General features: G+C 36.7%; 1 protein-coding gene across 1 annotated transcript in view; it reads left to right on the top strand.

Annotated features, from left to right (window-relative positions):
- LOC135363787 (phospholipid-transporting ATPase IB-like) overlaps positions 1-12,048 on the top strand; it is a 204,783-nt gene that overhangs the window by 30,640 nt on the left and 162,095 nt on the right. The window contains exons 4-7 of the mRNA XM_064585806.1: positions 773-871; positions 2,243-2,288; positions 2,924-2,964; positions 6,112-6,185. Coding sequence (XP_064441876.1) covers positions 773-871; positions 2,243-2,288; positions 2,924-2,964; positions 6,112-6,185 — 260 coding nt within the window. The remainder of the gene's footprint in view (positions 1-772; positions 872-2,242; positions 2,289-2,923; positions 2,965-6,111; positions 6,186-12,048) is intronic.

Raw genomic sequence — 12,048 nt, forward strand, 5'->3', positions numbered from 1 at the left:
CACAGGCCCAAGTCTGGAAATACAGGGCTAAGAACTGGTCTAAATCTGGAAAACTAAAGGGTCCAATCTAGGACCTCACCTACCCTTCCATCCATCAGGAAACTGCCACAGCCTGTTTATCACTTTATTTATCATTTATTTATTTATTTAGAGAGTGTGAGCAGGGGCAAGGGGGGCAAGGAGGGGCAGAGGAAGAGAGAATCTAAAGGCAGGCTCCACGCTCAGTGAGGAGCCCCAAGCAGGGCTCAATCTCACAACACTGAGATCATGGCCCGAGCTGAAATCAAGAGTCAGACACTTAACTGAGCCACCCAGGCGCCCCACTTTATTTCTCATATTTTAAACAGTGGGGGGTAGACCCAGAGTGCCTTCCACCGGAAATTATAAGAAATGTTATTCACCTGTGCCTCCAAAGAAAATTTCTCTTCTGCCTCAAAAAGAAGATTCAGTTAACTGACCTTCTGGATTTAACTATTTTGAAAGGATGCTGTTTTAGACATTTAAGTTTTGAACTATTCTTTTCAAAATGTGACAAAAGTATTGGAAAGGTGACATAATGACCGAAGTGTTAAGAAGTTGCACTTTGCCATAATGTAATGTTTAGTGTCCTACTTCAGGGAGGGTTTTGATATGCTAAGAGTCTCCCTCCTCTTTTTATTTGACACTGTGGGTTGTTCTTATGTCCCGGGTATGCCACTAATAGCCTGACTTTTAGTGTTAAGCAAAATATGAGTCATCATAAGATTCTTGGTCACTCTGATTGTTTTTGCAGCAAATTCCAGATGTATCTCCAACGGGAAAATATACAACTCTTTTGCCTTTGATGATTATTCTTATGGTTTCTGGCATCAAAGAGATTGTAGAAGATTATGTAAGTTTACTGTTAGTGAAATGTTCTCAGAACTACTCCCTTGAGTAGAAGAGGCATGGTTGTTGTTGTTGTTGTTTTCAAGCTTCTTGTTGGAACTGGTATAATTTTTTAAATCTGTAGTTGATGTGAAGAAACAAATTAAAGTTTTAAGATTTCAAATCTTAAATTATGTGTGTGTGTGTGTGTGTGTGTTTATTTAAGAAACCAGTGGGACTTAATTGTGGTCATCAGATATATTTTTGAGGCTATAATGCAACCAGAAAATCCTAACGGGCTAAAAAGTTCAGGAATTGTGCAGTGACTTCATTTCTCCTTTAACCTTATCACAGATACAATTTCTTTTTTTTTTTTTCAAGATTTTATTTATTTGTTAGAGTGAGAGCACAAGTAGGGGGAGGGGCAGAGCAGGCAGAGGGAGAAGCAGACTCCCGGCTGAGCAAGGAGCCCAACGCGGGATTCGATCCCAGGACCCTGAGATCATGATCTGAGCTGAAGGCAGACGCTTAACGGACTGAGCCACCCAGGTGACCCCACAGATACAATTTCACATGAGCCTACAGATTTTAGCAGTGAAGGAAAAGAAGAGAGATATTTAATATTGTTTTCTGTTTGTTCTGACCCTACCTACTACAGCTGAGGTCACTGTAGTAGAGATCCCTTCCTCCTCACTCACAATCCTAATGCTCATTTTCCAAAATTGCTAGCTATTGTTATTCCTATGTTTCTGCCTCGTTCCTTCATATCTTGAAAAGATAGGTCATCAGTAAAATCTATTTGGTTTCTGGTCTTTTGATTGCTTTATAATATGAAAGAATTTTTCAAACTTAATCAAAAGCCTTGAGCTAAATTGGGGCATAATTCAAGATTGCTAATTATGTGTTTAACTAGAAAGATAGTCATTGAAAGCAACGTATAATATGCTGACATTTTAAGTAGCACTTCACTATGTAGGAGGCCCTGTATTGTATGTATTTATGTGTGTGTGCGCGCGTGCGTGTGTGTATTCATTTACACTGAGGCACATACTGGTTCGTGACCTGACATGACTACATTCATAAGAGGCGGAGCTGGAATGTTAACCAAGGTAAGCTGTCTCTAGGGGCCGCACACTTAACCACTTTGCTTTACTCCCTCCCTTAGATCACATCTTAATTTAGAGAGTCGGATAAGAGCAAAACAAAATTGAAATTAGTTATAGCCAAAAAAAAAAAAAAAACACACAAAAAACAAACCCCCCAAAACAAAAAAAACCCCAAATCCTTTACAATCAGGTTTGCTGCCTCTATTCTTTCCTAAACCTACTATGACTTGTATTATGATGTGAATTATTCACTTTGAACTTTTAACATAATGGGTTTTTTTCTATAACAGAAACGACATATGGCAGACAAATTAGTTAACACAAAGACCACGATAGGTAAGATATTAGATTAAGCTTTTATTCGCTTTCACTATAAAAAATATCTAAATTGACCAAATAGATACACGTACTATGTTTCATAACGTTTCATTATTTAAAGAAATATAGAAAACAAAGAACAACCATTAGGAAACTGCTTCCTATATGTGAGAATCATCAATTATGTTAATTAGAATAAAATAAACAAAATTGGAATATTTGGGATATGAGCAATTCTTATGTCAATAAAGAAGATCTGGGTGTTACATAGTCTCTCTCAGTCATAGTTTTGATATGTGCTATCTTTGTAATTGATTAGAAATATATAATGTTGCTTTCGGGCTATCAGCCAGTATTTTAGCATGTAACAGCAAACTGTTTTCTCTTTAGGACTGGAAGTAACTTAACATAGCTTTACCTAACAGTCATCTATCTATCCTTATGTTAAGTTACATTATATTATACATACTGCTCTGTTTTGGTGCAGTGCATGTAAACACAGTTTACATATTTTTCCAGTTTATATCAAGGTTAAATTAATAAGGACAGTACTTTATAAAGAAACACATTTAGTTTTTTAGAAAAATATCTTTTATTATTTTGGACTTTACCTGATGCAATTGTTACAGTTAATATAGTTCTATGTTTTCCAGTGTTAAGAGAGAATGCATGGAAAATGATCATGTGGAAAGAGGTAAGAATGTATTTTAAGTTAGTAATAAGCACCTACCATATTTAGAGTTACAGATTTTTATGTCTGAAACATGTCTTCAAGAACTGTCAAATTATCCTATTTTGTAGATGAGGAAGGAAGTAGAGGATCAAAGGGAATAATTATTTTGCTCAAGGTCACACAGCCTGAAAGTGGTGAAAATAGGCTTTGAATTTAAGTCTGTTTGGTTGGAAGTCTACATGCTTTCTAATGTGCCTCAGTGTTAACTTTTGTGTCATTGACTGGAATATTTAAAGATGATGCTTAACAAACTGTTACTCAGGGTACAAGGCAACCTTTTTTTTTTTTTTAATTTTATTATGTTATGTTAGTCACCATACATTATATCATTAGTTTTTGATGTAGTGATCCACGATCCATTGTTTTTGTATAACACCCAGTGCTCCATGCAGTACGTGCCCTCCTTAATACCCATCACCAGGCTAACCAATCCCCCTTCCCCCCTCCCCTCTGAAACCCTGTTTGTTTCTCAGGTCCATAGTCTCTCATGGTTCATCTCTCCCTCCAATTCCCCCCCCCCCATTTTTCCCTTCCTTCTCCTAATGTCCTCCATGTTATTCCTTATGTTCCACAAATAAGTGAAACCATATGATAATTGACTTTCTCTGCTTGACTTATTTCACTTAGCATAATCTCCTCCAGTCCCATCCATGTTGATGTAAAAGTTGGGTATTCATCTTTTCTGATGGCTGAGTAATATTCCATTGTATATAGATCACATCTTCTTTATCCATTCATCTGTTGAAGGGCATCTCGGCTCTTTCCACAGTTTGGCTATTGCGAACATTGCTGCTATGAACATTGGGGTGCATATGGCCCTTCTTTTCACTACATCTGTGTCTTTGGGGTAAATACCCAGCAGTGCAATTGCTGGGTCATAGGGTAGCTCTATTTTTAAATTTTTGAGGCACCTCCACACTGTTTTCCAAAGTGGTTGTACCAACTTGCATTCCCACCAACAGTGTAAGAGGGTTCCCCTTTCTCCACAACCTCTCCATTTGTTGTTTCTTTCCCTGTCCATTTTTGCCATTCTAACTGGTGTAAGGTGGTATCTCAGTGTGGTTTTGATTTGGATTTCCCTGATGGCTAATGATGATGAACATTTTTTCATGTGTCTGTTAGCCATTTGTATGTCTTCTTCAGAGAAGTGTCTGTTCATATCTTCTGCCCACTTTTTGATTTGATTATTTGTTTTTTGGGTGTTGAGTTTGAGAAGTTCTTTTTAGATCTTGGATACCAGCACAAGGCAACCTTTATATGGAGACTACCTCAGGGCATATTTTCATGAGTATTTGCCCTTGGGATAGAGGTTAAAGGCATAGTGGGGCTAGATACTTTGTCCTCATCAATAATTCATTACTGACCAGTGTAAAATTCCTTTGAACACTAATTGTAAGAGTGTTTTGATTTCTAAGTATCATCAGTATGTCTTTCCCTGAGAGAGCTAGAGCGGGTGAGTCAACCATGATTACATTTTGCTCCTCTCATTGGGACTAAGAGAAAAAAGTCCCTGAGAGGTCTACTCCATTCCTGGTTGGCAGAGTCTCAGGGGAGAGGGTTGGTGAGAGACAAGAGGAGAGGAGTGAGGCTGCAGTGGGGGGAGGGGGGCTTTCTGTGCAGAGGTGATTGCGTGATCTGAGTTTTAATTTACCCCCAGTGTCTTCCACTGGAAGAATGAGTCAAACAGAGCCAAGGACCAGGAATTATTCCTCTGACTCATTTTACCACCTGTACAAGCAAACAGAGCACTTTACACATCAGGTGCTTACAAAAGGAAAAGGGAGTTGATTTGGGGATCCTTTGGGCAAAAGAGAAAAAGAGTTTGTAAGAGATGTGCTGGTCATAAGCACCCTTAGGGTAATGACTGCCTGCTATCACTTCCCTGGGTGCATAATCTTCTGCATCAATATTGTTTCTTGTGGGGAAATCTAGTTTTAATTACAAAGTCTCAAGCTTATCTCATTCTAGTCATTGTTAGATCTTGCTGTGAGTTAGTTGTTTATATAAGTTACAAATGCTTTATTGTTCACTGCATTGTGACCTTGATGTAAGTTGTGAATGTTTGTCAATCCTTTTTTCTCCCCTACTGTTGCACGTGTTCTCAGCATTTATAGACACTTAGAGCATTTAAGGTTCTCTCCTCACTTTTATCCAGAAGTATTTAATTAAGCTTTGTTCAATTAATGAAGATAGAAATGATTTTTATAATCATTATATATAAAAAAATAGTCTCCTTGTTCTCTTCCTCCTCAGAAATAAATTATTTTTTTCAATATAGGTCCAGAAATTGGTTTAGGAAAGAATTTTACCCACAACCTCCCCCCCACCCTGCTTTTCTAGCTGCCCAAGAAGGGCCTGCCAATTTTAAGTGTTGTGTCCTCAATACCTAGCACAGTGTAAATGCTCAAGGGGTTTGTTAAAGAAAAAGTACACAGGAAGAAAGCATCAGAAACTCATATTGCTTTCTTCAGGTATTGTTCCTAGTATTTACATATCTCTTAGTTACAAGTTAGAATTCATTCATACATTCAGTCAACAAATATTGATTGATTGATTGATTGATGGAGGGAGATGGGCATTTTTTCTGTTCTACATGGACCTCACAGAGCAGCAGAGGAATGCCCACCATTAGGCAAGTGATTACAGCGTGATAGTGTATGAACAGCACACAATTGCAAAAATAGTACTATCAATAGGTCTGTTTGGATTTCTCAGCCTTGGCACTATTTACATTTGGGGCCAGAAAATTATTTGTTGTGGGGGGCTGTCCTGTGCATTGTGGACTGTTTAGCAGCATCCCTGGCCTCCATCCACTTGATGCCAGTAGCATCATCCCCTAAAACCCCAAAGGTGTGACAACCAAAAATGTTTCCGGACATTGCCAAATGTCCCTGGTGGGAGGGGAGGGCAAAATAGCCCCCAGTTAAGATAACCATTTTAGAGGAATGACTCCCTCCAAAAATAAAATTGTTCTAATGTAGCTGAAGTTTCTTAGCATGGTTCCAGGATTTTCACATCATAATTTTTCTTAAGAATATTTGACACATTTTGACTCTATTTTTGCTTTTTAATATTGATGCTTCTGTGATTTCTCTCCTGGTTTTATAGGTAAATGTGGGCGACATTGTGAAGGCCTCAAATGGACAGTTCCTTCCTGCAGACATGGTTCTGATTTCTTCTAGGTTGGTTATGATAGTGGGCATTTAAGGAACTTTTTTTTTTTTAGATTTATTTATTTTAGAGTGTGTGGGGGAGGGTAGCAGACTGGGAGGGAGAGTCTCAAGCAGACTCTGCATGGAGCCCCACTCAGGGCTTGATCTCACGACCCTGACATCACAAGCTGAGCTGAAACCGCAAGTCAGGTGTTTAACAGACTGTGCCACCCAAGCTCGCCCACTTAAGGAACTTCTATTCTGAATTAGAAATTTTAAGAAAACCAAAGGCCTACCCATCTCACCGCTTTCTGCATCCCTCTCTATTATAGATCAGCAAAGTTTTACTGCAAAGTAAAGTTACAAAACCTGCAAAGGTTTACTGTGAAAGGACTGATAGTAAATATTTTCAGCTTTGCAGGCCATGCAGTCTCTGTTGTAGCATCAGAAGCAGCCATAGGCAACATGTAAACAAATAGGTGTGGCCGTGTTCCAATGAAACTTTAGTAAAAAGTGGATTTAGCCTGGATTTAGCCTGTGGGCCATAGTTTGCTGACTGTTATTCTATACTTTTATTATCTTTAATTTCCCTGGACATATTTTCTTCTAGCCTAATTGTTAGATTAATTCTATCCCTCCTGTAATTTCTATAGACATTCAGCAAAATTTAAAATTATGCTTATTATCATATATTAATCTCATGGCAATTCTGAGATGTTCCCATTCTATAAATAAAGTGACTCACACAGAGAGTAAGTGATCTTTTCAATACCATTAAGTGGGCTCATGTGAGGCCCAAGTTTAAAAACACAGCCTTTGTTCTTTTTGTAGAACTATATTGCTTTATTCATTGGCCATTTTAGAGGAAACTTACACAGAGACTCCCTACAATGGGTATTTCCTTTCCATTAGGTCATGTCTGACCACCTCTCCATATGCTTCTATGTTGGGCCCCCTGGGGAGCTCAGCTGTCCCCTCCTTCATGTTCTCTGTAAGGAGAACATAGTCTCGGGCGTCTGTGGGTAAGGGTGGCTATAGTCATGAACACAGCTGCATGAACACAATGACATGTTGGGTAAACTGTTTCCCTAGATCAAGTCATAATCATCTCCAAGTGATAAAAATATTCCTAGCCTTCTAGACACACATCATCTTGGAGCATGGAGAGATTTATTGGAAAGAGAGATTTGTTCTAGAGCCATTGTCTAAGCTTCTGGAAAAGCAGTAATGCCAACACTAGCTCTTATTCCTACCAGATGCACTTTGTTCTTTTGCCATCAGTGTATTAACCCACTGGGCAAAAGAACTTACTGTTGCTGATAGGTTTCTCTCTTAGGTTTGGTTAAGAGTATGGGGTTGACCACAGGAGCCGGAGATGTACCATAAAGGGCTTTGTTTTTATAACCTCTACATCATTTGTATGTGCGACTTTCTTTGCCTCTTTCTCTCAAAAAAGTACTACTTATATGGAAACCAGTCTTTTTTTTTGGGAGTAGGAGAGAAGTGTGGGGGAGGGGGAGATAAAAAAAAATCATTGTTCTTGGACTTTTTTCTGGCAGTTTTACAGATGATATTTTTCTAAGTTTTCACCCTGCCCCCACTAAACAGCTTAGATACACACACACACACACACACACATCCCAATGCTTATTTGATTGGGCATAAAAGTAAGAAAACCAAATTGAGTCCCAGGATGAAGTGAGACCCTAAGAACACTGAAAGGTAATCCTGTGTCAATATAGGCTTTTTCCCTGAGTGTTTCTGCCAAACCCCGAAGACCATAAGCTTCCATTTCATTGAGCATAGGAAGTAGGCAATTCTTGCATAAAGCTGAGAACTACACCCTTAATTAAGGGAGAATGAAGACTAAAAACCACCATGCTGTAGGGGGCAATAGAGAAATGTGCTTGTCTTGAGTTTGGCTTAGGGTGGAGGGAAAATTGTGAGATTCAAGTTGGCTCATGAAGATGTGATCTCTGAATTCACCTTGCCTGTGTGCTGAAAAAATTTTAAGCGGAGAGTTTAATGTGATCATGGAAAATAAAGAAGAAACCTCTAATTAGGAGATAAAACAGAGAATGGAAAAGGTAACAGTCCAAAAGATAATCGCTGACAGTTTCTCAGAATTTTTGAAAGTCTGTCCCTTGGATTCATTGGGTTTCCTGGATCTGAAACTAGAACTAAATAATAGGGAACATCAGAGTAATTTTGAGTGTGATAATCAGAACTATACCAAAGGTGTTCATATTGTTCAGAATGAGAGTGAAGATATCGATTGGCTAGAAACCTTAAACTCTGGATATTTGTCTAAAAATTTACTTTAATATCTAAATGATTAGGCATAGAATATATAGCTTTCAGCCATATCAAGGGGGAAAATTATTTGAGAAAAAGGAAAAGCCCTCACAAGTAACTAAAAGAATAGAAAAAAGGCAAAAAGAGGGAGAAATAGAATGCACTTAATCAGGTAGTAGAATAAATAAAAATACATCATCAATAACAAAGCAAATAGATTTCAGAAGTTAGAAGATTTATAAAATTGACCAACTATATGTTGTTTACAAGAATTTCACAAAACACAAGTGCTCAGGGAGATTGAAATGAAAAAATACATACAGAAATAGTAAAGTCCAGAAGAGATGGTATCACCATTAGATAAAATAGACTTTGAGGCAAAAAGCATTCTTTGAGATAAAGTGTCACTGGAGAAAAAGAAAAAAAGCCATTTCATAATAACAGTTTTAATTCACGGAGAAATGATATAGGTTAAACATAAAGAAAAAACTTAAACATCTATAAGAAATTTACAAACCCAACATCATACTGGGATGTTTCAGTATTTGCTTTCAGGAATTGATCAAATGGAGAAAAAAGTCAGTATGGAGGTAGAAGATTTGAAAAGCGAATGACAACCTTGAAATGGCATGTATAGAAATTCTTGGTGTATTGTACCCAAAAGCAATATATAGATACGCTTCAAGCACAATTAGGAACATTTGTCAAAATTGTTAGGACATAAGAAAGAAACAAAAGATTCTAAGGGACTGGTAGTCCACAGGCCACTTGCTCTGACCATAATGCTATTAAGTTTGAAATCAATAATAAAAAGATAACTAGGAACTTTATATGTTGGAAATAAATCATGTCTCTAAACAATTCGTGGGTCAAGGAGGCAATCATAATGGAAGTTGGAAAATACTTAGATTTTAGTGGTTATGAGAATACATCAAATCTCCTATGATACAGCTAAGTTGATAGACATTTTTAGCTTAAAATGCTTTCATTAAAAAAGAAATGCCAAAAAAATGAGCTAAGAATCTAGTCTAAGAAGTTAGCTACAGTACAAAAGAATAAACTCAAATCAGGCATAAAGAAATAATAGAGAAGTAGAAATTAATGAAAAAACAATGAAGAAGATCAAAATGGGGAAAACTTGCTTCTTAGAAAATGACTAATAAATTAAAGTTCTGGTAAGATTAATCAGGGAAGAAAAGGAAAGGCACCAGTACACAATACTACAAAATTGAAAAGTTGGTATAATTATAAGTGCATCAGAGATTAAATGAGAGGATCTTATGAAAGTTTTATAATCACATTTTAGCATTTAAATGAAGTGCATAAATCCATAATATACTTACCAGAACTTATTCTAGAAGAAATATAGAACCTGAATGGTCCTATAATCATTAAAGATACTATGTAGGTAGTAAAAAAAAATCCCACTAAGAGACTATCAGGACCAGGCATTGTAACTGTCAAATTCTATCACACACTCAATGTAGAGAAAATACCAGTCTTCCAATAAATTGCTCAAAGTAACAGAAAGAATACCCTCTGATTAATTTTCTGAGGCTGGTGTAATCTTGACACAAAAATTTAAAGACAGAATGATAAAGGAGATTTACAAGTCCATTTTGTGGTTAATTTTAGTATAAAAATGTTAAAACCTGACAATATAAAAGATGGTAATATGATCAAATGGGGTTCATCACAGGAATGTAATTTGTTTTTATAATAAGGAGTCGGACTCCATTTTTGGATGTTTGCTGACAAAATTTAAACCTCCCCTCCTCTTCCCCTCCTGCCACACATCTGGGCTGGTTGACAGGAAAGCCTCGGTGTTCCCTCCTTTGGCACCTTGTAAATAATAAACCTTCCCACTCTTTTGGTGTGTTTGTAGCATCAGTTTTGACACTCAAACCAAATCTTGGGTGGGGGGCGCTTGATCCTGCTTCTGAAGGGTGACCACAACAGTTTCATTATTAGGAAATGAAAGAATTGCACTTTAGTGCATTTTCACTTTGGTAGATTAAAAGCTAAAAAACATGATCATATCAATAGAAGCATTTCAAAATATACAACATTTGTGATAAAAGCCCCTAGAAAATGGGGCACCTGGGTGGCTCACTCGTTAAGCGTCTGCCTTCGGCTCAGGTCATGATCCCAGGGTTCTGGGATTGAGCCCCGCATCGGGCTCCCTGCTCGGCGGGAAGCCTGCTTCTCCCTCTGCCCCTACCCCTGCTTGTTTTCCCTCTCTTGCTGTGTCTTTCTCTGTCAAATAAATAAAATCTTTAAAAAAAAAAAACCTCCTAGAAAACTACCAATAAAAGGGAACTATCTTAACCCAATCAAAGGAAAAAACTGTTATCTATGGAATAAAAAAAATAAAATAAAATTCTCATTATTTGTAGATGACATTATTGTATACAACCCCCCCAATTTTTATGGATTATAAGTGACCAATATATTGCTTAGTGATACACATAAATGTAGTAATGAAATTACAAAGAGAAGGGAATGATTATCACAAATATTAATATAGTAGTTATCTCTGGGAGGAAGAGAAGAAAATGCAATTGGGGGACCTTTCAGGTACTATAGTTTCTTCTCTTGTAATATATATAGCAATAAAACAGCATTTTGTTCTCAAAATATAACATTCATTCTATAAACTCTTTTGGATATATATTTCACACAAAAAATAAAATTTTATTTTTGTTATCTTTCAAATCTGTAAGAGATACATATAAAATTTATTAAAATTCACCTTGTTTGAAAAATTAGTCTTCTATATTAAAAATAAAAGTAGGAACCACCTTTATGGCATGAATATCTCATGATCAAATTTAGAGACAAAATTTTTTTAAATAGGGGCTATTGATCTAATGGAAAAGCTTTATCATTTGGAACAGATCTTTTCTATTTGTTCTTGGTTCACACTTCTCTCAGGGAAAAAAAAAAGCTTATGATTCCCACATGGTAGTTGTAAAAATAGAAAGATAAGAAGGGTGAAAATATGCTTTGAAAGTAGAAACACCAATATAAAGTTCTAAGCCAGTCGGGGCTTGAACAAAATCATGGTAATATGATTGCTAGACTGAGTACATTTGAGTATTTCAAATTTGGGAGAGGAGTTTCACAGGCTTTTTAAAAAATTTAATTTTTTAGAATAGCTAATTCACACATGCGTTTCAAGTTTTAAAATGTGAAAAAAGACATCCAGTGACATCTCCTTCCCTCCTGTTGCCCTGCCATCAGACACTCAGTGCTATAATGTTCCCGTGTATATTTCCAGGGATTTTTTTAGGTTTATAGACAAATACATCTACCTATGCTCCCCCCTTGTATTCTGAAAACTTTAAGTTTTCATTTATAAATGTATCAAAATATCTTTTTCTAGTTTTTTTAAGGTGTAAAGTTAAGGTTATTAATTTGAGATTTTTCTTCTTAATTTTTTTAAAATATAGACATTTACAGCTATAAACTAGACCCTAAGCACTGTTTTAGTTGCATCCCATAGGTCTTGGTATGTGGTATCTTAACTCTCATCCACCTCAGAGTATTTTTTTTTTTAATATTTATTTGACAAAGAGAGACACAGCGAGAGAGGGAA

Source organism: Mirounga angustirostris, unplaced genomic scaffold, assembly GCF_029215605.1.
Source record: "Mirounga angustirostris isolate CCGP_5_RB_7025 unplaced genomic scaffold, mMirAng1.0.hap1 SCAF_3, whole genome shotgun sequence".
In the NCBI taxonomy this organism is placed as follows: domain Eukaryota; kingdom Metazoa; phylum Chordata; class Mammalia; order Carnivora; family Phocidae; genus Mirounga; species Mirounga angustirostris.